This window comes from Notolepis coatsorum (assembly GCF_963971535.1).
Source record: "Notolepis coatsorum genome assembly, chromosome: 11".
Lineage (NCBI taxonomy): Eukaryota > Metazoa > Chordata > Actinopteri > Aulopiformes > Paralepididae > Notolepis > Notolepis coatsorum.
The window spans coordinates 111,743,737-111,770,297 of NC_140175.1; the positions used below are offsets into that span (position 1 = coordinate 111,743,737).

Below are 26,561 nucleotides of genomic sequence, written 5' to 3' on the forward strand. Positions count from 1 at the left end.
ACCTAAAGGTCTGGTCTCAGCTAGAAGACACAACAGGAAACCTAAAGGTCTGGTCTCAGCTAGAAGACACAACAGGAAAGCTAAAGGTCTGGTCTCAGCTAGAAGACACAACAGGAAACCTAAAGGTCTGGTCTCAGCTAGAAGACACAACAGGAAACCTAAAGGTCTGGTCTCAGCTAGAAGACACAACAGGAAACCTAAAGGTCTGGTCTCAGCTAGAAGACACAACAGGAAAGCTAAAGGTCTGGTCTCAGCTAGAAGACACAACAGGAAACCTAAAGGTCTGGTCTCAGCTAGAAGACACAACAGGAAACCTAAAGGTCTGGTCTCAGCTAGAAGACACAACAGGAAAGCTAAAGGTCTGGTCTCAGCTAGAAGACACAACAGGAAACCTAAAGGTCTGGTCTCAGCTAGAAGACACAACAGGAAACCTAAAGGTCTGGTCTCAGCTAGAAGACACAACAGGAAACCTAAAGGTCTGGTCTCAGCTAGAAGACACAACAGGAAACCTAAAGGTCTGGTCTCAGCTAGAAGACACAACAGGAAACCTAAAGGTCTGGTCTCAGCTAGAAGACACAACAGGAAACCTAAAGGTCTGGTCTCAGCTAGAAGACACAACAGGAAACCTAAAGGTCTGGTCTCAGCTAGAAGACACAACAGGAAACCTAAAGGTCTGGTCTCAGCTAGAAGACACATTCTCCGTTTCAGTTCATGTTCAAGTAGTGAAGTCTTCAGGTAAATTAACCCGACAGATTCAGAACTGGTCCACTCAGCCTCTTCCAACCACCCGCTACTGATTTGAGTTAAAGGGTCACTTCACAAAACACTGATTTATTAACAACACCATATTCAAAGTCTCATTTATAAATCAATAATTGTCAAAAATATGTGACAAGCCGTTTAGTTTTTGGATGAGTTTGAAATTATGTGCAAAATAAATCAGCATCGTTTTTGTTGAAGTGGCCCTTTAAAAAAGGTCCATATTCCAACCAGACATGACCATCTGATGGAGGTCAGCTCTCTGCCTACTTTCTTATGGAGCAGCCGGAGTCATTTGGTTGGTTAGGTGTAAAATGAACATCTTTTGGTAAGTAATTACTAGATGTACAATAAACACAATTTTGTATTGATGATTGTGTGTTTGCGTGGCGTTTACTAGAAGAAAAGTATTGCTTTTGGCATCGTTTTTTAAAGTATGGGTTTGGCAACTAAATCGGGAAATATAAAAAATACCCAACTCATGAATAAGGAAGCCGTAATTAAACAGATGACTCATTACATTAAAATGGGAGCTTTTAGTTTGAGCCCGAAGCCGTGACCTAGTGGGCAGACCAGACCAGTGGGTTGGAGGTTCAGACCGGAGATGACCGGTTCCAACCAGCTGAGCCCAGAGTCTGGAAACTGAAGCTGCACTTAGTGGTCGTCAAGGGGACCAGGTCCAAAATATTCTCAGCTGAAAAGGAACAGAAAAAACCAACAAACACATTCCGACTGGCATTTAAAGTTGAAGAACCACTCACACACCCTCCACCTGCTGTGTCTCAGGTAACACCCTCCACCCTCCACCTGCTGTGTCTCAGGTAACACCCTCCACCTGGAGCCTGCTGTGTCTCAGGTAACACCCTCCACCTGGAGCCTGCTGTGTCTCAGGTAACACCCTCCACCTGGAGCCTGCTGTGTCTCAGGTAACACCCTCCACCTGGAGCCTGCTGTGTCTCAGGTAACACCCTCCACCTGGAGCCTGCTGTGTCTCAGGTAACACCCTCCACCTGGAGCCTGCTGTGTCTCAGGTAACACCCTCCACCTGGAGCCTGCTGTGTCTCAGGAGACTAATACTGCACTTGTTCACTTTCTAACTTGTAAAAGAAGATGAAAAACATGTTAATATTTACATAATTACAGAGTACAAAATGGAAGTAGCGAGTATTAGAAGAAAAACAAAACTCATTTGGTTGATGATGTTTGATTGGCTATTTACACGATCATGAGCATTGAAGAAAAAAAGTCAACAAAAATAATGTTCCCATGGGAGGTGATCTGGCCAAACGAAACCACCAATAGGGTCACGTTTGAACAACCAATAGGATACTGGCTTGAGGATGATGCAGCCGCCAACCACATGGCCCAGATCCAAGTCCATTTTTCTTTAAAAAGGAAAATTCCACCAAATGTAACTTTTAGAAGGTAATTCTGCAAAAGTGGATGTTTTTATCTGTTTTATGTAATGACCCTTTCAGGGTTCGGTCTGTTTGATGATGTCATTGTAGTACATTCTCCTTCCTTGTACCTATGCAGTACATATTCACATTGTATGTATATTTTAAGTACTGAATACAAATCAATCAATCCTGTGAGAGCTCACAACTTATGAAACAGACAAAAACAAATCCTGTAAAATACTTTTGACAGATTTACGACCTAAAAGTTGGATTTCAGTCAAATTCCTCTTAAACGTTTCTTCTTCCAAAGTCGTGGGAGTGAAGCCAGATATGTCCGCCTCTCGTCTCCTCTCGTCTCGCCTCCTCTCTCTCGCCTCCTCTTGTGGCGCTGAAGCGCATTCTCTCCCCTACCCCCCGTGGGGGTGTGGCTTGGTGCTCAATCCTCAAGGATGACGTACTTGAAGAGGGCCATGATGGCGGCACTGATCAGGCCAGAGATGGGCACGGTGACGAACCAGGCCATGAAGATGTTCCGGAACAGACGCCAGTCCACCGCCTTCCGGGAGTGCAGCCAGCCCACCGCCACGACCGAGCCAACCTGAACACACACACACACAGGGGAGTTATCCAGCAGCTGACAAGCAGCCGATGGCTTTATCCTGTTAGAGGTAATGACTCTCATGACCCAGTAACCTGAATAACCTCAGCCTCTTACACCACCACAGGAAGTGGTTATCAAACCAGGGGCTGTCAATCACAGGCATTCTGATTCAGGTGGGGAATATATAATTCAGGTGGGAATATATGATTCAGGTGGGGAATATATGATTCAGGTAGGGAATATATGATTCAGGTAGGGAATATATGATTCAGGTAGGGAATATATGATTCAGGTAGGGAATATATGATTCAGGTGGGAATATGTGTGTAGGGAATATATGAGAGTGTAGGGAATATATGTGTAGGGAATATATGAGAGTGTAGGGAATATATGATTCAGGTATGGAATATGTGTGTGTAGGGAATATATGATTCAGGTATGGAATATGTGTGTAGGGAATATGTGAGAGTGTAGGGAATATATGAGAGTGTAGGGAATATATGAGAGTGTAGGGAATATATGAGAGTGTAGGGAATATATGAGAGTGTAGGGAATATATGAGAGTGTAGGGAATATATGAGAGTGTAGGGAATATATGAGAGTGTAGGGAATATATGATTGAGGTAGGGAATATATGATTCAGGTAGGGAATATATGTGTAGGGAATATGTGATTCAGGTAGGGAATATATGATTCAGGTAGGGAATATATGATTCAGGTAGATATGTGTAGGGAATATATGAGAGTGTAGGGAATATATGATTCAGGTAGGGAATATCTGTGTAGGGAATATATGAGAGTGTAGGGAATATGTGATTCAGGTAGGGAATATATGATTCAGGTAGGTAATATGTGTGTAGGGAATATATGAGAGTGTAGGGAATATATGATTCAGGTAGGGAATATATGTGTAGGGAATATATGAGAGTGTAGGGAATATGTGATTCAGGTAGGGAATATATGTGTAGGGAATATATGAGAGTGTAGGGAATATGTGATTCAGGTAGGTAATATGTGTGTAGGGAATATATGATTCAGGTAGGGAATATGTGTGTAGGGAATATGTGTGTAGGGAATATATGATTCAGGTAGGTAATATGTGTGTAGGGAATATATGATTCAGGTATGGAATATGTGTGTAGGGAATATGTGTGTAGGGAATATATGAGTGTAGGGAATATGTGTAGGGAATATATGAGAGTAGGGAATATGTGTAGGGAATATATGAGAGTGTAGGGAATATATGTGTAGGGAATATATGAGAGTGTAGGGAATATAATATATGAGTGTAGGGTATATATGTGCACCTGGTTATTTCCATGTAAATATTTGTGAAACTCGTGAAAATTATGTTAGTCAGTTATGTTATAGCAACTCTATACGATAAATGTGACAAAATGCTTTCAAAAAGTCTGGGCCGATTTCTTTTACAGTTACTTTTGTGAAGATCCAATTGTCTGGGGGGGGGGGGGGGGGGGGGCTGGCTGGACTTCACTGGGAAGTTGAATTTTAACTATTGTACACTGAAGGTATTCGACAGTAAATTAATGAATTTAATTCGGCCTTATAAAGATTCATTGTTCCTTAAGAGCGTCTATGGATGAATCTCACCCATTGGAAATTTACTGGGAAACGCCTTATCTGAGATTGTTCAGAACACCTGCGCTCCCATCTCAAGCCGCATAGTGAACCATTGTTCCTCAAGGCTCTCAAACGCATGAGAACATTCTTAAAATGTATCTCATTATTAAAACCAGATGGGACTGGATCTCAGGGACGTTTTGACTGGGTGAGGTTGAACTCATCGGACGCAACCCATGGGCGTGAACCAACATCACCATTATATTAATCAATCGGAGGTCAGTACGTATGAAAAGTGAAACTACTTCATGGGAGGAGTTTACCTGTATAAAATATGCCGTCTGTCACTGCTCATTATTCCATCTGCACTGCGCTCCATCTGTGGACCTCCTGCGTGAGACACCACTCGCGGGGGAATCCTTTACTCGCGTGACTTAAGGCCTCTGCATGCTACTGCAACACAACATCGACAACGCAACAGTGTTGCAGACACTCTGCCTTTATGCTTCTGCAACATTGTACCCGGGATGTAGCTAGGTTCCCTAGATAGATGAAACTTCCCTTCTCAACCAACCCATTGATAAGCAGAAAAAGAAGCATAATTTTTACTTCCGGTCGGGGGGTTTCAAAATAAAAGAGCGACGTCTAAAAGCACCGTACATTATCTAACGTTAACACGAACCTAAACTAACTTTAGATTAGTTTAGGTTCGTGTTAACGTTAGATAATGTACAAAATAAACGTATTTACGGTGCTTTTAGACGTCGCTTTTATTTTGAAATCCCCCGACCGGAAGTATTTGTGATGTATTCTGCTTGTGTAACTTCTGTGTTTGTTGGAGTCTGTAGATCGTTGGTGAACAACTAACTTTAGGTTAGTTTTAACGTTAGCTAGCAGCAGGGATGGACGCCTTTGTGCAAATGCAGGCAACTACAGGCACTCGAGGTCGAGGAAGAGCTGCTGAATTTAATCGGCAGGAGAGAGAGCTCGTCAAAGCCGGATATATCCCTGTGGCTGTGGTGTGGTTGTAGGCACGAAAATGCAGCTTGAACTACCTGTTATATTAAATTAATTGATTGCCGTTTAACTTGTCCGTGTCCAGTCCTTTCGATTAGCCCCACCGTTCATTGTAAACAATGATGCATGTAATTATATTAACGTTACTGTGTGTTGTTGTAGCTATGTTAATAAATTCTGAATGGCATTAACGTTAGTTGGGTATGATAGCATTGAATAGCATTAACGCTAGCTGGCTGGCTACAACAAATTATTACAAGCTAGCATCGTAAAATATCAACACCAGCCATGGGAACACTGTTTACTAAATTGTGGAGGCTTTTAATCGTCAAGGTAAGAGGATTTGAAGGCGTATGCTATGGAAGTCCCCTGCGGCTCCACTTTGTTGAAATGTACATAACTAGGGCTATAGGATACCCACCGGTTAATTAGCGATTTTTATTAGTTTGTCATGACAAACTAATTACATAATCCAACATATGTGTAAGAAACTAACATATTCCAGTTAACGGTATATATTTTTAATGATTCGTTACGGCGAAATAAATACTTCCATTTGTATAAATTACATTAACTCGAGGATGGTATTCCGCCCTGCGGGACCAATATTATTCTATGACAGCCCCGCCCCCATTCGCTAACCAACCAATCACTGCTACGCAACATCAACGCAAGGTTGTTCAGATTCGATTTTGGGGAGAGGTACGCAACATCCTCACAACACACTCTACAACCCCCTCTGCAACATGTTGCGTTGAAGTCGTGCTGATGTTGTGTTGCAGTTGCTGTAGCATGCAGAGGCCTTTAGAATAAACTCACCCTTTGTCATATTCTGACTCAGTCTCAATCAGATCCACCTGTGTGTCATCTTCTACCTTTGTCCTACCATTGCAGCAATCAACGAACACGTTTAGAGGTCGTGTCGACACATACCTTGCAGTGTGTGGTGGAGACAGTTAGAGGTCGTGTCGACACATACCTTGCAGTGTGTGGTGGAGACAGTTAGAGGTCGTGTCGACACATACCTTGCAGTGTGTGGTGGAGACAGTTAGAGGTCGTGTCGACACATACCTTGCAGTGTGTGGTGGAGACAGTTAGAGGTCGTGTCGACACATACCTTGCAGTGTGTGGTGGAGACAGTTAGAGGTCGTGTCGACACATACCTTGCAGTGTGTGGTGGAGACAGTTAGAGGTCGTGTCGACACATACCTTGCAGTGTGGTGGAGACAGTTAGAGGTCGTGTCGACACATACCTTGCAGTGTGTGGTGGAGACAGTTAGAGGTCGTGTCGACACATACCTTGCAGTGTGGTGGAGACAGTTAGAGGTCGTGTCGACACATACCTTGCAGTGTGTGGTGGAGACAGTTAGAGGTCGTGTCGACACATACCTTGCAGTGTGTGGTGGAGACAGTTAAAGGTCGTGTCGACACATACCTTGCAGTGTGTGGTGGAGACAGTTAGAGGTCGTGTCGACACATACCTTGCAGTGTGTGGTGGAGACAGGCAGACCGATGTTGGAGGCGACCACCACAGTGACGGCTGACGCCAGTTCAATACAGAAGCCACTGAAGAGAACAGACAGACAGGAGGTTAGTCTGGGCGGGGCCAGACAGGAGGTGGGCGGGGCCAGACAGGAGGTTAGTCTGGGTGGGCCGCGTGTACCACTTCCGCAACGTATTTGATTTCCGGGGTTGCCCTGAGGCGTGTCGGCCCCGCCCCGCGGCAGCCCCAGACGCGGCAACGCCAGGGCTGCTGTGTTTCACTGCCGCTTTCGCACTTCAACGCCGCAGCAAGTGCAGAGCTTAATCACTTTTCCCACTGCGTTACCAGTGGTGCGACGCTGGAGTTCACTTCGCCTTGCTGAATTAAAGAATGAATAAGTTAAACGTGTCAATTCAGCAGTCAAAGTGTACTGTATAAATCTAACTTCATTAGACAGCCGACGTACGGCTCTCTTGTCCATTAATGGATATATAATGAATATTTTATTTATCTGCCACCGTGGTGTAATGGTTAGTCCTGATACCTCTCACGCGGACGACCCGCGTTCGAATCCCCACTTTTTCGAATTTTTTATTTTTTTTGCCATGTAAATGCTTCAATCTGGTGCACTTTGAGAGCTATATAAAGGCCCTCAGGCGTCATTCTTTATATAGCTCTCAAAGTGCACCAGATTGAAGCATTTACATGGCAATTTTTTTTAGAAAAAGTGGGGATTCGAACGCGGGTCATCCGCATGAGAGGTATCAGGACTAACCATTACACCACGGTGGCAGATAAATAAAATATTCATTATATATCCATTAATGGACAAGAGAGCCGTACGTCGGCTGTCTAATGAAGTTAGATTTATACAGTACACTTTGACTGCTGAATTGACACGTTTAACTTATTCATTCTTTAATTCAGCAAGGCGAAGTGAACTCCAGCGTCGCACCACTGGTAACGCAGTGGGAAAAGTGATTAAGCTCTGCACTTGCTGCGGCGTTGAAGTGCGAAAGCGGCAGTGAAACACAGCAGCCCTGGCGTTGCCGCGTCTGGGGCTGCCGCGGGGCGGGGCCGCGGCGTGTCACGCGGCCAATCAGGGCAACCCCGGAAATCAAATCCGTTGCGGAAGTGGTACACGCGGGCGGGGCCAGACATGAGGTGGGCGGGGCCAGACATGAGGTGTCAATACTTTTACCAACGGATTTCCAGTTCTGCGATCTGATTGGCCACTGATGTTTCTGGTCATGTGACATGTGCGCCCAATCGCGTGACGCCTGTGTCTTTGCCCATTTCGCCTCGAACAGCCTGCAACCTACCTAACGCCTAGTTTATCACTGGTTAAGCTTAGGCGACTCTTTCAAAGTTGTTTAAGGTTAGAGTTTGGAATCAGGGCTGGTGTTCTATCGCCCTGCTCTAAGACAAACTCTAACCTTAAAGTGGAGATGAAGCAGTGAGCAATGTGATCCTAGTTTGTTTGTTGTGTACCTTGTGTAAGACAGGGTTCTATAATCAAATGTGAAATCTATCTTATTTGTCTGAAAAATATAATATAATATCCCTGTTTTCAACATGGGCGCCGCCATTTTGTTGCTGACGTCATGGCTGACGTCATACCGTGGCTTGGGTGTATACACTCTGGTTAGCTGCCTATATTGAATGGGTCGGTCAGCAAATAAAATGTTGCCTACAAAACAACGGGACCGCGGTGGTTCCGTTTGTATTGCTCCTGGCTGTTCAAACTAATTTTACCATGTGAGAGAGAGGAAAGTTGGTTAATTTCCACAAACTACCAGTGAAAAAAACAGTGTTGTTGACATGTTGGCTCGGGCTGCCTGCACCCAGACGGCGCGACCAGCCTGTTGGACAGGGAAGGAGGATCTGCAGCGAACACTTCATTGCCTCGGATTATGTTGTTGGGGTGGGATGTTTGTCCAGAAGACCACTAATCAGCTGAAGCCGGACGCGGTTCCCTCGGTCTTCGACAGACAGACCGGCGTTAGCTCTCGGGAGCGATCGCTAGCTAGTTGGCACCAGCCGGGGCCCGGCGTTAGCTCTCGCTAGCTAGCGTTAGCAACCGGAGCGTCGCGGAGCATTCAGCCTGCTGGCTACCTAGACCCACTTCAACCAGCGTCGCGGAGCATTCAGCCTGCTGGCTACCTAGACCCACTTCAACCAGCGTCGCGGAGCATTCAGCCTGCTGGCTACCTAGACCCACTTCAACCAGCGTCGCGGAGCATTCAGCCTGCTGGCCTGCTGGCTACACAATGCTCCGCGACGCTCCGGTTGCTAACGCTAGCTAGCGAGAGCTAACGCCGGGCCCCGAGAGCTAACGCCGGTCTGTCTGTCGAAGACCGAGGGAACCGCGTCCGGCTTCAGCTGATTAGTGGTCTTCTGGACAAACATCCCACCCCAACAACATAATCCGAGGCAATGAAGTGTTCTCTGCAGATCCTCCTTCCCTGTCCAACAGGCTGGTCGCGCCGCCTGAGTGCAGGCAGCCCGAGCCAACATGTCAACAACACTGTTTTTTTCACTGGTAGTTTGTGGAAATTAACCAACTTTCCTCTCTCTCACATGGTAAAATTAGTTTGAACAGCCAGGAGCAATACAAACAGAACCACCGCGGTCCCGTTGTTTTGTAGGCAACATTTTATTTGCTGACTGACCCATTCAATATAGGCAGCTAACCAGAGTGTATACACCCAAGCCACGGTATGACGTCAGCAACAAAATGGCCGCGCCCATAATGCTAAATGCTTCAGAAATGTACACAACAAATCGTTTTTTCTTAGAAACTGCTTATTTTTATAACGTGACTTCTTCTGTGGCTTATCTAAATACTAATGTGATGCTATGAATATGTATTTATCGCACTGCTTCATTTCCACTTTAAACAACTTTGAAAGAGTGCTTAAGCTTAACCAGTGATAAACTAGGCGTTAGGTAGGTTGCAGGCTGTTCGAGGCGGAAATGGGCAAAGACACAGGCGTCACGCGATTGGGCGCACATGTCACATGACCAGAAACATCAGTGGCCAATCAGATCGCACCAGAAACATCAGTGGCCAATCAGATCGCAGAACTGGAAATCCGTTGGTAAAAAAATAGACGCAGACAGGAGGTTAGACTGGGCGGGGCCAGACAGGAGGTGGGCGGGGTCAGACAGGAGGTTAAACTGGGCGGGGTCAGACAGGAGGTTAAACTGGGCGGGGTCAGACAGGAGGTTAAACTGGGCGGGGCCAGACAGGAGGTGGGCGGGGTCAGACAGGAGGTTAAACTGGGCGGGGTCAGACAGGAGGTTAAACTGGGCGGGGTCAGACAGGAGGTTAAACTGGGCGGGGTCAGACAGGAGGTGGGCGGGGTCAGACAGGAGGTTAAACTGGGCGGGGTCAGACAGGAGGTTAAACTGGGCGGGGTCAGACAGGAGGTGGGCGGGGTCAGACAGGAGGTTAAACTGGGCGGGGTCAGACAGGAGGTTTTCCAAAAGGAAGCTTCTTAGAAGGGTTTATTTAACAGGGTTGATTATGGCGGCAGCCTATGTGATCTATCCATCAACCCTCCCTAGACCGACCAGTGGGGGGCACATGCAAGCAACGACCAGGAAGGGGAGGGGGGAATTGGCATAACGACTAAATTGGGATGGGAGAAAAAAAACAGAACAGGAGAAAAAAGTGGATAAAAAAAAGAAAGGAGTAATTCCATACAAATTGTTGGGGGGGGGGGGTAAAGGGTTTCTTCAGACTGGGGCAGGGTTACCTGGAGGGGGTGATGGGGGGGGGGTAAAGGGTTTCTTCAGACTGGGGCAGGGTTACCTGGAGGGGGTGATGGGGGGGGGGGGTAAAGGGTTTCTTCAGACTGGGGCAGGGTTACCTGGAGGGGGTGATGGGGGGGGGGTAAAGGGTTTCTTCAGACTGGGGCAGGGTTACCTGGAGGGGGTGATGGGGGGGGGGGGTAAAGGGTTTCTTCAGACTGGGGCAGGGTTACCTGGAGGGGGTGATGGGGGGGGGGGTAAAGGGTTTCTTCAGACTGGGGCAGGGTTACCTGGAGGGGGTGATGGGGGGGGGGTAAAGGGTTTCTTCAGACTGGGGCAGGGTTACCTGGAGGGGGTGATGGGGGGGGGGTAAAGGGTTTCTTCAGACTGGGGCAGGGTTACCTGGAGGGGGTGATGGGGGGGGGGGGGTAAAGGGTTTCTTCAGACTGGGGCAGGGTTACCTGGAGGGGGTGATGGGGGGGGGGTAAAGGGTTTCTTCAGACTGGGGCAGGGTTACCTGGAGGGGGTGATGGGGGGGGGGTAAAGGGTTTCTTCAGACTGGGGCAGGGTTACCTGGAGGGGGTGATGGGGGGGGGGGGTAAAGGGTTTCTTCAGACTGGGGCAGGGTTACCTGGAGGGGGTGATGGGCGTCAGATCTTTGCCCATGGTCTGGATGACCCGGCGGCCCCAGACCCACAGCCCGGCACAGATGCCAACACCTCCATACAGCAGCAGCCAGACGGGCGTGGGCTCGGTGGAATTCACAGAGCCGCTGTTGTAGACCAACCACAGCGCCACCAGGGGGCCGATGGCGTTACTGCAGAGACAAAGAGGGTGTGGTTTATTTCAACAGGACTGAACTCCGGGTTTTAGCGTCTGTAGTCGTTCTACCGTCAACCCTTTCACTACCACATGGTTAACCCTTTCACTGCGACAATACAGAAGGTTAACCCTTTCACTGCGACATACAGAAGGTTAAGCCTTTCATTGTGACAATACAGAAGGTTAACCCTTTCACTACCACATGGTTAACCCTTTCACTACGACATACAGAAGGTTAAGCCTTTCATTGTGACAATACAGAAGGTTAACCCTTTCACTACCACACTACCAAATGGTTAACCCTTTCAATGCGACAAAACAGAAGGTTAACCCTTTCACTGCGACAATACAGAAGGTTAACCCTTTCACTACCACACTACCAAATGGTTAACCCTTTCACTGCGACAATACAGAAGGTTAACCCTTTCACTGAGACAATACAGAAGGTTAACCCTTTCACTACCACACTACCAAATGGTTAACCCTTTCACTGCGACAATACAGAAGGTTAACACTTTCAATGCGACAAAACAGAAGGTTAACCCTTTCACTGCAACAATACAGAAGGTTAACCCTTTCACTACCAAATGGTTAACCCTTTCACTGCGACAATACAGAAGGTTAACCCTTTCACTGAGACAATACAGAAGGTTAACCCTTTCACTGAGACAATACAGAAGGTTAACCCTTTCACTGCCACACGACAAAGGGTTAACCCTTTCACTGCCACACGACAGACGGTGAAGCCGCTCGGCTGCGACGGGTCTTCACCTGACGTCGTTTCCCCCGTGAGCGAAGGAGCCAAAGCAAGCGGTGAGGATCTGGAGGAAGCGGAAGAGCTGCGACACCTCGGGCCGGTCCGCCTCCAGGCGCTCGTCCTCCAGGGAGGAGTTCTCCTCGCCCACCTCCAGGGCCACCTGGCCCTCGCCCAGCGCCTCGCCGGGGCCCTCGGGCGCCCCGTGCTCCGCCACGGCGTTGCAGTAGCTGGTGTAGCTGTCCATGCGGACGCGCTTCTTGTCCTTGTCCTGGCCGCCGCCGGCCCCCCCGGCCCCGACCCTGTCCCCCGAGTCGTCCCCGGAGCGGAACTCGCCCTCGCGGTGCCGGAACTCGCCGTGCATGCCGATGATGGCCATGGTGTAGGAGGTGTAGCTGTTGTTGCGGCGGATGGGCCGCGTGCCGCCCTCGCCCATGCAGTCGCCCACCTTGGCCAGGTGCAGCTTGTGCAGCAGGTCCTTGTAGAGGCCCGAGTCCTTGTGCACCGTGTGGTACTGGCTGTAGCCGTTGGAGGGGACGTGGGCCTGCCGGCTGGAGAACTGGTGCTGCTGGTGGCCGTTCTGGGCGTTCGTCTGGTTGTTAGCCTGGACCTGTTTAGAGACTTCAGGGGGAAGGAATACAAGGTTATATGGTGATAATATAGTAGAATATGGTGATAATAGAATATTAGGGATGGGCATTGATTTTCAAATAGTCGACAAAAAAAATTCTAAATAGAAAAAAAATATATATATATTTATCTTGTGTGGTGTATTTAGAGGGACCCCATTAGCCGTTACACCACTGAACGGCATGCTGGGTACAGCTCGCTAGCTAGCATGGTAGCATAACAAATAACAGAGGTTCCATCGCTACAGTACATTCAAGAAAAGAAAGACCGGCGATGTTACACGTCGTTTCACTAAAGCTCACACAAGCACCGTCTGGTCCGACTCCCAAATATCCAACGCTAGTGGTTAGCAATGACAACAGCCAGCTAGCTCGCTCGCTCGTCACGTTCGCCATCAACGGCTAAGTAAAAACTAAATGTTAGCGTGGGGTGGGCGATCTTCGAATAGTAGTCCAATAGTTTCCAGGGACTATTGAATAGCAATTTTGTGAGTTTATATAATATCTTATATTCCTGGCCAGGCTAACCTCCGTTAGCAGCGTCTGCGTCCTCGGTGTCTCCCAGGGCGAAGGCCACCCTGCGCTCCTTGCTCTCGCCGTCCTCGGAGTCTCCCAGGGCGAAGGCTGCCCTGCATTCCCCGTTGTTGTCGTCAGCTTCCTCAGAGTCCCCGATGTCGAACGCCACGCGGCGCTCCTCCGGGGGCTGGGGCTGCTCCGCCGGGGGGGCCGGGGGGGAGCCCTCCTCTGGAACCGGCTTCAGCACCGGGCAGTGAGCCTCCCTCAGCTCCCTCTTATCCATCAGAGGACTCTCGCTTGGACTGGATGACTTGGCGTTTCCTAGAGGAGAGAGAGTTTTATTTAGTCATTATTATTTAGTTTATTGCTCTGTGCTGGGTAGCAGTGTTAAAAATGGTAAATGGTGCATTCATATAGCGCTTTTATCCAAAGCGCTTTACAATTTGTTCCTCACATTCACTCACACGACAGCGAACCATGCAAGGTGCCAAAAATTGCAAATATATTAAGTTATTGAATGCCAATAACGACATCTCGTTTTTTGTTCCTTTTTTCTTATTCTAAACACTCGCTTTTGAGAGTGTGCCTGGGACCTGCAATGCAGATTGAATCCCGACAGGTGGCAGTATCGCTTACCTTATGGGCCAGTTCAGTGAGAGCAACCAAAGCACCAGGGAGCGAGCAGCGAGCAAACTACAGCCGTCTAACGCTCAACAATGGCGATCGCCTAGAGCGAACTATTGGATATTATGAATAAAAAAACTAAGCGGATTATATGGATGATAAGGTGCGTTTCCACCAGACTATGTTGGACTCAGCACTTCTGGTAAATCATAAATAACAATAATACTATAATAATATAATTGATAATTGATCCTGTTCTGATCCAAGACACTTGGAGCGAAGGTAGACTACCTTCTGACAAAGGTAACGTCTATATCATAAAACATGCTTTTGTAATGATCGGAGCGTCAGATTTGCGCACAAAACACTATATCTCACGATCTAGAAAACCAGCCTGGATTATTGTGAAATGGGACGATTTTTTGCATGGTATAGCGCACAAACGAAGATATGTAGAAATAAACAGTTTTGTCCCTGTTGGAGTATAAATAGTGCCTGTCAAATGAGCCATACTATTGTCTCCATAGCTATAATATTATAGAATATACAATGGGTCCGCAAACATCGTGAGAATGGTCAATAACGCTGGCGCCAGGGAGTAAAGATGGAAAAACAGTGTGGCAGTCAATGAGTTAATCCTAAAAAAGACCAGCAGCCAAAGTATTAATAAATCTAGAGAAAATATGGTTTGAAAAATAAACGTTCAACAGCCAGGAAACACCTGAGGAAATGGTCTAATAAAAAGCATAGAGACCCAGCAGACCAGGAGGCTCGTCTTCAAGACCTCCTGGCTCTGAAGAAATACAAATCAATGCTTAGACTAAAAAGTCCACATGTCACAAAAAAATGCTGTGAATTAAAACAGATTCTGGGATCTCTGGAAATAACTCAGCAATACATACAAACAGGACACCAATTAAAAAAGCATGTCCAGGACAAAAGTAGAGGCTAAATATTTGCCCGCTTTATGGACTTTAAAAAAGAATTTGATTAAATTTGGCACAAAGGATTATTTCTCTATGATGTTATTAATGTATTCAGAAAACAAATGTTAGCATTGGTCATGAAAGAACAGAGTACCGTCAGCCAAGAGGAGTCAAACAAGGCTGTACTTTGAGCCCAACACTGTTCAATGAGCACATCATTGAATTGGCATCTATACTAACAGAATAGATGTCCATAATATAGCAAGAAACATTTAAATAAGTAAATAGTGTAGTAGTAGTAATATGTATAATAAAAAAAAGAAAGTAAGTAGACACGATTGAAGGGAACAGGAGGGGGGACTGGATGGAGGTCCAACATGTACAATTTGGAACATGCGTTTATTTTTAGGGATGCACCGAATGGGAAATTCTTGGCCGAAACAGATACCGAAAATAGGAAACCGTTGGCCGAAAACCGAATGCCGAAAATGATTAATATATATATAAAGTTTTTTTCTTTCAGCTAGCTGATTATGACAAAAGACATGATTATGGCAAAACTTAACTTAAATAATATTAATAATCACTATTATGGGCCCATAAAACATTTATTCAGCACTTTTGAATGCATACATTAATTCCAGACTGACTGCTGAAAGATTGTACAATTTAAACATTTTCTCTTTGCATACAACAAAATGTGCATTAAAGTAAAGTGCATTTTCTTTTCTCTGTAGGATAACTACAACAAAGTGCATTCAGAACAAAGCCAAGGTGCTTTAAAACTGCATAAAGATCTGCACACACGAGAGGGAGAATAGCTTATAGCAGACTTAATTATGTTACTGTAGTGGCTACAGTAAGCATTTTTATATAAAAGTACTCTGTATTTTTGTATGACAACTAATAAAGAAACTTGAACTACTGTCATAATTCACAGCGTTCTAGCCTACATGGAAGGACTGTTGTACTTACTACATCTCCCATGAATCTTAGCGGGGGATGACGTAGCTTATGAGAGAAAGAGGAACGGAAGCGTATAGCTTAACTTAGTTAGCAGCTAACATCAATTAAAAAGGTTTTTAACCGCGACGGGCATATATTAATGGCGAGGATATAAAGCATGTTAAAGACGCATTTATTGGACGCTTTGCTCGCGGAGTTTACATAGAAACAGACTCCCGAGTCCCAAGAGGAGTCATCACAGGCTGCAGAACGCAGGACTGAAGAGCTCAAGAGCATGTAATGACTGAAGCAGAGTTTTGATTACGTCATCACAACAACACGTTAGGTAGGTTACGAACCCTGTTCTTTGACATTCGTGATATATTTTTTGTGCTAAAACCCTTTAGGCCGAAAGCCGAAAGTGCCTTTTTTAACAATTTTCGGCCGATAATTTTCGGTGGCCGAATATTCGGTGCATCCCTATTTAATTTTTTTTACATAACCTGACTGAAGAAAACCTGCTTATCAGCTAACTGGATGATCTTAGAGGATCGTGTCGACACTAGTGCAGAAAGGTTCCAACAGGGAAGTGTGACATTCGTTTGTAGTTTCAGTGAGAATCGGATACTGAATGTCAACAGTTCTGATCATTCCAGGAACTCAGTCATTGACCTGCCTCGTTGCATCACACTCACAGCACATATCATTTCTCGGGTTCAGAGACCGGCCAAGCTTCAGGAAAGGCTTGGAGTACCACCTTGTTGTGCGTGAAAAATGTCTCACGCACCTTTGGTTTTATATATATATATATATATATATATATATATATATATTAGGGCTGTCAGTTTATCGCGTTAATTAGATTAATTAATTACACAGCAAATTATCGCGTTATGAAAATTAACTCAAAATGAATTAAATTTATTTTTTATTTTTTTTATAATACTTTTTTTTTGTATCTCATTCATTCCATAAAATTGACCAGACCTGAAAAATCTAAGCAAATTAATAGATGGAAGATGATTAAACAGAAGGTTTTGTAGATACAGTACTGAATTCTGCCATCTGGACACATGCAATTTGAAATATGATTATAGAATATAGAATATCAGGCATAAAATGGTTATGCGATTAATTAGATTAATTAATTACAAATCCTGTAATTAATTAGATACATTTTTTTAATCGCCTGACAGCACTAATATATATATATATATATATATATATATATATATAAGTATATCGCGGCATACATACCTTATGCATACCACACCTGTGTATACTGTATACTTACTCAATCATAGCATATATTTAGATATATACATCTTGTAACTATATTGTAAGGCAAATATAACTGAGGACAAACATACCCTCTTCTGCACCTCGACTCATCTACACTGCCTACTTGCCCATACTCAGAGTTAATTTTAATTATTGCCATCACATCACATTTACCTGTACTTCCGCCTCCGCCCTGCTGCTATGATGCCTGCATTTCCCCAAGGGGATCAATAAAGGTATATCTTATAGATATATCTTTGCCCTCCTGACATGTTTTTTTTGGTTTCTGTAGCCTTTTGTAAGGAGTGGGGTAGGGCTGTACCGAATAGTTCAAAGCTTCATTCATAACGGTGACATTCGGGGGAAAGAAATTGTTAAATTTTATGCGTGTCTATTCATTCTGTTAAACCAATGGGGTTTTTATTCACAGTTGCAGATAAAGATTAGGCTACACTAATATTATAGTATATGACTAGTCATAAACATTTAACTAAAACATTTATAGTAGCCCATCTGCATCTGCTTGGAGCTCCATCAAGACGTCGCCGTCACAACATGTATCCAATTTATCATCGTTAATAATAATAATAATAATAATAATAATAATGTGTTGTTCCTCTGGTCTACAACAGTGAATGTGGACAACTCTCCTAAAACCAGAAAACTACTCCCAGCTACTTCAGTTATGATCGAGTCTAGGTTACAGTATTTAAAATACCTTCAGTTAAGGCTGGGTCCAAGTTATAGTATTTTTTTTATACTTTCAGTTATAGTATTTATAATACCCAATACATCCAGGTTATAGTATTTATAATACATCCAGGTTATAGTATTTAATACTTAATATTGTTGCATATAAGAACAGAGAGTTAATGTTACTTACGTTGGATCTTCTTCTTGAGTCGAGGACAGACGATGAACCAGACGACCAGCGCCGTGAGCAGCGCGCAGGCCAGCGAGGTGAGCACCACGACCCACCAGGGCACGATCACGCCCAGCACTGCAGACACACGGAGAGAGAGAGAGCGCCAGTTTGAAAAAAGGAGCATCTACTATTCATTTTCAAGTCATTGACCCCTGACCTCTAAACCACAACCCTAACCATAACATCTAACCCTCCATCCACCTCGCATCCCTTCTGACTGTTTTATAAAACTCTGAATGCAGGGTTTAGCAACAGAAAGTTAAAATAAAGGGCGGCCGAGTGGCGCAGTGGGCAAGGAATATGCTGGTATCGAGCCCAGCTCTCGACGTTGCTACCAGCTTGGCCGGTCGTTCATACTAATACAATTGGCAGTATTAGAGGGTGGGAAAGCCGGTGGGTGGGGATTAGACGTTGTGGACAGCGACTCCTACAGGTCGGTTGGTGCGCCTGTACAGCAGAATCAGGAAGTATCGGGGCAGCGTGAGCCTCCCATGCAGACCCCCCCGACGCTGAGAGATCGCGCTGTTCAGGTGAAAAGATGCGACGGCTGCCTCCTCGTGTACCGGAGGGGACTCGTGATGTAAGGCTTGGTCCTCACTGCAGCCGACCAGTGGGAGGCATAGTCTAGCAACGTTCGAGACAGGGAAGAATTGGCGAGGCGAAATTGGGATGGGAGAAAAATAGAAAAGGAGAAAAATAAATAACAAAATTATAATAAATAAAAGTCTCTGGTGTGATGCCAATATCGTTATGGGGCAAAATCAGTTCGGACCATTGAAACTTAAACTATATATTATATAAAGTTCATATTTGCATTTCAACACGTTAACCTAAAATCTGCGGACATATCAGTTCACTGCATATCGTTTCAGGTCGTCAACTTGATACGTTAGCTCAGCATTGTACATGGCTAGTCAACGGTTCGCTAGTTAGCCAATGTTATCAAGACGGTCCCTTTTGCATTTTTTTAAAGGTAGAATCTGTAATGAAGTCAAACAGCGAAAGAGGTCGTCATTTGACAACATTAGAGTCGACCTTTGAATGAAACGGATTGTACATACGGCAACGTTATCGTTTGGCAAATATTATTATAATTTTTTCTATCTACTTTTTCTCCCATTTTCTATTTTTCTCCCATCCCAATTTCATCCAATTCTACCCTCCCCTGTTAGGCCATGCCTCCCACAAGCCGGCTGCAATTAGGGGTGGGACGATACATCGATCCAGATCGATACATCGATGTAATTATCAATGATCGAATCGGATCGATGCGATGTAATAAGATCGATTCATATCGATACTCTTATTTTGAAAATCCTGTGGCGAGTCTCATATCCGCCCAAGAACAACAGCAGTAGCTCCGTGTGTGTAGATGTTACAGCATAGCATTCTCCCTTTCTGTGTGTGTGTGTGCGTGCGTCTTTGGAAAGACCAGATGAGGTCAGAGGAGTTTGATGTTTAAATGTTATTTAAACATAAACAATATAATACATAATAAATGTAGGCCTATACATGATCATGCAACATCAACAAATTGTTGTAGGAACGGTTTGGGAGAGGGAGGTAGGGAGGGGTTTTAGGTTGTGAGTTTTGAGTTCCAAAAAATTTTGCTTAAAGTTTAAAGCTCAATATATCAAAACGTGGCACTTTACAGTGAACGGGAGGTCTATTTGTATTAAAAACAATATTGATTTTCTTTTAAATGTCTGGAAGAGCTCAAAAATACAAATGTCAAATGATATTTTCATTACCTTTTTTTGGTTGATCTAAATGTTACCGATTGTGTTAAATGGGCATATGATATCATCTCATATCGATTGCAGGCACCTGAATCTAATCGTATCGTATTGTATCGTGAGAGACTTTGTGATATCGGCAAATATCGTATCGTTGTCCAAAGAATCGATATCGTATCGTATCATGATGAAACTGGTGATTCCCACCCCTAGCTGCAATGTGGACGAAGCCTTGCATCACGTGTCCCCTCCGGTACTCGAGGAAGCAGCCGTCGCATCTTTTCACCTGCACAGCGCGATCTCTCAGCGTCAGGGGTCTGCGTGGGAGGGACACGCCGCCCCCGTCGCTTCCTGATTCTGCTGCGCAGGCGCACCAACCGACCTGTAGGAGTCGCTGTCCACAACGTCCGATCCCCACCCACCAGCTTCCCACCCCCTAATACTGCCAATTGTATTAGTATGAACGACCAGCCAAGCTGATAGCAATGCGGAGAGCTGGGCTCGAACCCAGCGTCTCCTGCATTGGTGGTGAGCACCTTGCCCACTGCACCACCTAGCCGCCCTTCAAATATTACCTTCATATATTATTGTTAGTTTATCATCCTAGTTTCAACCTGGAAGTAGGATTAGAATGCATTTCCCCCAGAGAGGAGACACCACATTAAAATGCAGGGTTCAACAGGAAGTAAATAAACATGCTGGATCACACAGCTTCATGTGGGTTTTATTGGGGGTCGTCACTTTTATGGCCAAGTTGCAACTCATAATTCCCATTATACACCTATCCCTCATCATACCCCAACCACACACTTATCACTCATCGATCTTACCCTACCCATATACACCCATCACTCATCTTACCCTACCCATATAAACCCATCACTCATCTTACCCTACCCATATACACCCATCACTCATCTTACCCTACCCATATACACCCATCACTCATCTTACCCTACCCATATACACCCATCGCTTATCCAACATAACCCCTATGTAACGTACCCTCACCACTCCCACCATGTAAAAATGTCCTTGAGGGCTGTGGGATCTAGCATCTACCCTATGGAACACGGGGTTTAACAACAGGATGTAGCAACTAGCATCGTCACATAGGAAACTAGGGCTGCAACAAACTATAATTGTCCTCATCAATCTGCCGGTTATGTTATCGATTAGATTATGGACAGTAGCTCTTAAAGACAGACTGGTCACAACACTCCAGGCCATCGTGTGCCGCTCCGATATGGGGAGCATGTCATGCTGACCCTCAGAGGAGAGCTAGGTAAGGGGTGAAGGTAGAGAGATGTGGCAACACACACACACCTCAAGATATCAGTTGGCAGGATACATTTAAAAAACAAGGAGAAAGGGGGGGTGATTTAGTGAGTTAATTTAGTAGAGTGCTGTAGCATAAAGGTATCCTTCTGCCAAGACTGCGGTACGGAGAGAGAGAGAGAGGGAGAGACACAGTGCTGCGTGGTGCCGACAGGCTGAGCAGAGCTCCCTCTCTCCCTGGGGATGGAGCCGCCGTCCTGCGATAGAGAGGCGAGTCAGCAGTGTGGTCAGCTGCTGCTCCCAGAGTCTGGTGAGAGGTGACCTTGATCGGCGCCTCGTTAAAAAAAAAAGATGAAAAACAAACAGATAAGACTTGGCCTCGATCGCTGCTGCGTTCCTTACTAGGCCAGAGTCCACGCTGTGTCGCCTGGCTCCCTGACACGCTGCAGAGTCCATACTGCTGTCTGTGTCGCCTGGCTCCCTCACACGCTGCAGAGTCCATACTGCTGTCTGTGTCGCCTGGCTCCCTCACACGCTGCAGAGTCCATACTGCTGTCTGTGTCGCCTGGCTCCCTCACACGCTGCAGAGTCCATACTGCTGTCTGTGTCGCCTGGCTCCCTCACACGCTGCAGAGTCCATACTGCTGTCTGTGTCGCCTGGCTCCCTCACACGCTGCAGAGTCCATACTGCTGTCTGTGTCGCCTGGCTCCCTCACACGCTGCAGAGTCCATACTGCTGTCTGTGTCGCCTGGCTCCCTCACACGCTGCAGAGTCCATACTGCTGTCTGTGTCGCCTGGCTCCCTCACACGCTGCAGAGTCCATACTGCTGTCTGTGTCGCCTGGCTCCCTCACACGCTGCAGAGTCCATACTGCTGTCTGTGTCGCCTGGCTCCCTCACACGCTGCAGAGTCCATACTGCTGTCTGTGTCGCCTGGCTCCCTCACACGCTGCAGAGTCCATACTGCTGTCTGTGTCGCCTGGCTCCCTCACACGCTGCAGAGTCCATACTGCTGTCTGTGTCGCCTGGCTCCCTCACACGCTGCAGAGTCCATACTGCTGTCTGTGTCGCCTGGCTCCCTCACACGCTGCAGAGTCCATACTGCTGTCTGTGTCGCCTGGCTCCCTCACACGCTGCAGAGTCCATACTGCTGTCTGTGTCGCCTGGCTCCCTCACACGCTGCAGAGTCCATACTGCTGTCTGTGTCGCCTGGCTCCCTCACACGCTGCAGAGTCAACACTACTCTGTTGCCTGGCTCCCTCACACGCTGCAGAGTCAACACTACTCTGTTGCCTGGCTCTCTCACACGCTGCAGAGTCAACACTAGTCTGTTGCCTGGCTGGCTCGCTCACATGCTGCAGTCGGACCGCAGAGCTCCGCGTGCGTTCAGTTACGTAACCAGAAGCCAGGAGGGGGGCAGGCAGGCGGGGCGCTGCAACCACAACAGCTGAGCCTCCCGTCTCTCAGTGGAATGCGAGACACGTTCCGAGACAGCTGGACACCAGTCAGTCAGACCAACACTCCTAGGGTGTATGGGTTAAAAGAGTTAGGGAGCAGGGAACGGGACACGAGGAGCCAGATTAGTGTGGAGATAGACCCCCCCCGTGTCAATGACCTTTAGTAGGTCACGTCTCCATAAACAATAGCCACGCTCGCGTTGGGTTTGGCCCGGTGATAAACACACTCGCACAATAGAGGGAGTGTAAACCGCAGCACGCAGGGATGAATGGGACAGTGAGGAAGTGGAATTTTACCACGGCTGGGCTCCAAACCCCTCCCTGCGTCCCGTGGCCTATATTCATTACACAATAACATGACAGTTAAAATGACTCACTCGACACGTTGTCCTTTACAGCGTCTGGCCTTACATCAGTCTATTGTAACTGGGCCCGTCCCCGACTGAGGATTTGTATAGTAGACTTTGATTGGCCAAAATTAGCCAATAGTCGACTGGCAGTTTAACTTAAAAATCAGACGTTAAGCACCCCCCCCCCCCCCCCCCCCCCCCCCTAAATGGAATGATCCAAAAATCGACTGCATTCGACTGAGAGATTGGCAGTCGACTAGTCGAGGTCAGCCCTAATTATAACTAAAACCATCAGGCCCTGGCCTAGTAGAACCATTAGTCACCTGTAACTAAACCATCAGGCCCTGGCCTAGTAGAACCATTAGTCACCTGTAACTAAACCATCAGGCCCTGGCCTAGTAGAACCATTAGTCACCTGTAACTAAACCATCAGGCCCTGGCCTAGTAGAACCATTAGTCACCTGTAACTAAACCATCAGGCCCTGGCCTAGTAGAACCATTAGTCACCTGTAACTAAACCATCAGGCCCTGGCCTAGTAGAACCATTAGTCACCTGTAACTAAACCATCAGGCCCTGGCCTAGTAGAACCATTAGTCACCTGTAACTAAACCATCAGGCCCTGGCCTAGTAGAACCATTAGTCACCTGTAACTAAACCATCAGGCCCTGGCCTAGTAGAACCATTAGTCACCTGTAACTAAACCATCAGGCCCTGGCCTAGTAGAACCATTAGTCACCTGTAACTAAACCATCAGGCCCTGGCCTAGTAGAACCATTAGTCACCTGTAACTAAACCATCAGGCCCTCACTCTGTATAACTTTAATACCTGGATTAGGACCATCCAAGAGGACATGTCGACTAACCTGGATGATATATAGACTCTACCCTAGGACATATCTACCATCCTAGATGACAAACTATCCTGAGGACATATAAACTATCCTGAAGACGTATCAACTACCCTAGAGGACAAGGGAAAAGTCAAGCATTTCAAAATTCTCTAACCAACCAACAGTTCTGGACATTGGACAGCATTAGGGATTCTGAAATAACCACTGTATCTCTAATGCACGTCATTCAACAGAACGTAGCCAGGCAACCATTGACACGTTTTTCTTTTCCTGGCCTCTTATCAGCTTTAAGGGGAAGTGTGTTGTTGGGTGGAATTCTAGACTGTAAAAAAAAAAAAAATTGTGCTCCACGAGTGCAGTGGTCTCCGAGATGTCTAGTGACAAGTCTGTCGGGTCAGAGTCTCCATGTGCCACTTGATATTTAACACGTGTTGAACAGGTCCACAATGACTGCCGCTTCACAGGGCTGTGGGCTGAATAGCTGGTTGCTTGGTTGCTTAGCGTCGCCTAGGCAACCCAAGTTAGAGGCTGCTTGTTTCTCAGAGGGGAAGCCAGGCGGAAAGCGTATATGGTCATCAGTTAAGAGGGTGTCGGATGAATCCTCACAATACAAGTCAAGTCAGCATGTGAGAATGCCGCTAGGAGAATGCCAGGACAGTTCAGTCAGTATGTTCTTCCTGTGTCCCAGGACAGTTCAGTCCAGGGTTTCCGTTATAATTTTTTTTTGCAGGTCTGAGTGTCCAGTAGATTTCAATCTACCGGACAAATGGGATAAATTCCGGTCAGAGTTTATTGAGCTTAAAAACAATTGATAGGCCTATATAAAGAATGACATGATCAAGGCATTTATAATATTTTAACTTAAAACTAGGCTACTTTTGCGTATATACAGTCATTAATATATTCCAAATAAAATAAGTCCCGAGACTTCGTGCTGCTGCCGACTTGAGGTGTCGGTGGGCAGTCTGCCCGACCTTAATAAACAGCAGTCCGTTATAATCACATTTTTATGAGCTAACGAATTCCGTTATATTGGACATTTGTATTAATTATATCAAGCGAAGAAATGAGAAATTTGGCAGAGAGAGACGGCAACATTATCGTGGGTTTGCGTGATGACTCCACCTCCCAACGACTTGGTGCTGGTCATAATGTCCTGTGAAAATAATTCCCTCTAAAAACAATTTGATTATTTGAATTGTATTAAAATAGGCTAAAATTAAATAGCCTATGCGATGAACGAAACAATCATTTGTTTCATCGTTGCTTCACCAAGCAGCCGGTCTAATAATGACATTATGTTGTCAGCGCGAGCTTGCTGCTGCTAGATTTACGTGAAGCATGGAGCAGCAGTGTTTTTAGGTCCGGTCTGGAAACCGCTCAGCAGCGCCCCCACCCAACAGCTGAATTGCCAATGGCTGAATTGGAGTACTGCACCCTTCCGGCCGGCAGATGGATGCTTCTCGCAAATATATCAGCAGCCAGCTCGCGCTGACAACAGGATGTCATTATTAGACCGGCTGCTTGGTGAAGCAACGATGAAACAAATGTAATGATTGTTTGTTTCGTTCATCGCATAGGCTATTTAATTTTAGCCTATTTTAATACAATTCAAATTATCTAATTGTGTTTAGAGGGAATTATTTTCACCGGACATTATGACCGGAGAGATTAAATATGTCGGACTTCAACAGATTTTGCCGGTCAAATACCGGTAATTACCGGCTAACGGAAACGCTGGTTCAGTCAGTATGTTCTTCCTGTGTCCCAGGACAGTTCAGTCAGTATGTTCTTCCTGTGTCCCAGGACAGTTCAGTCAGTATGTTCTTCCTGTGTCCCAGGACAGTTCAGTCAGTATGTTCTTCCTGTGTCCCAGGACAGTTCAGTATGTTCTTCCTGTGCCCCAGGTAGGGATGACCCCCGGACCCCGGTTCTAAACGGGAACCGGTACTATATTAGAAAAGACCGGAGTATTTATAAGCTCCGACGTCATCGGTACTGCTATCGATACTCTAGAGAAATTATTATTATTATTTAAAAGTTGCAAACGATCTCTCCTCTTTGTCTCTGCACGAGAAGCGAGCCGCAACAAGCCATTATTACACACACTCCTCGCGAGTCGCGATAGTCCTACACATACGCGGGTACTTCTTAACTGCTGTCTCCGTGCTGACACAGACAGCTCTGCCTCTGCATGCACTCGTGAGTCGTGATGGCGGATAGAGCGAAGCGTTCGAAAGTATGGATATACTTTACAAGAGTCAATGCCGACAACGCAAGTTGCCACAAGTGCAACAAAACATTTGCCAGTAAGGGTGGCAATACGAGCAATTTATCAAAACATGTTGGCAAAACATGATATTAGTGCAGAAATGTGCCGTATTCGACTGCCTTGCGCGCAGTGTTCCATCTGCATCCACGTCCACTGCAGCCGGTAAGCCAAGATACGGAGTTGCCTAGGCTAATAACGAATTATTACAAATAGGCTAATAAACAAAATAATTGTTTAGCTACAAATACTACAATCTAAAAACGTTTTATAGATCGTCAAGCTGAGGCGTCAGCCACCATGTCCCAGCCCAGTGAGCCCGGCACCACCACACATCCTCCCTCTACCTCCACCACCCAAAGTCCTTTCTCCCTAGCAGCTAGAGGAAGGATGACAGGATAGGGTGAACGAGTGTCACAGGGCTGTGACAAAGTTTGTTGTCAAAGGCCTGCACCCGTTCTCTACAGTGGAGTCCAAGGAATTTAGGTAACAACAACTAATCATTCAGTGTATACCGTTTTTTTTTGTATATATTTTTTTGTCTAACTTGTCTGTTGTTGTTATAAGTTATTATTGAAGCAGCTATTCCCACCACTCTAC

The 26,561-nt window shown here is 46.0% G+C and overlaps 1 protein-coding gene across 1 annotated transcript in view; it reads right to left on the reverse strand.

The window, feature by feature from the left end:
• Positions 1 to 640: 640 nt before the first annotated feature.
• Positions 641 to 26,561, reverse strand: part of slc20a1b (solute carrier family 20 member 1b) — a 47,912-nt gene continuing 21,991 nt past the window's right edge. Inside the window, exons 6-11 of the mRNA XM_084325245.1 lie at positions 17,978 to 18,094; positions 13,331 to 13,639; positions 12,191 to 12,794; positions 11,229 to 11,414; positions 6,840 to 6,924; positions 641 to 2,757 (exon numbers count right to left, since the gene is read on the reverse strand). Coding sequence (XP_084181371.1) covers positions 2,596 to 2,757; positions 6,840 to 6,924; positions 11,229 to 11,414; positions 12,191 to 12,794; positions 13,331 to 13,639; positions 17,978 to 18,094 — 1,463 coding nt within the window. The 3' untranslated portion in view covers positions 641 to 2,595. The remainder of the gene's footprint in view (positions 2,758 to 6,839; positions 6,925 to 11,228; positions 11,415 to 12,190; positions 12,795 to 13,330; positions 13,640 to 17,977; positions 18,095 to 26,561) is intronic.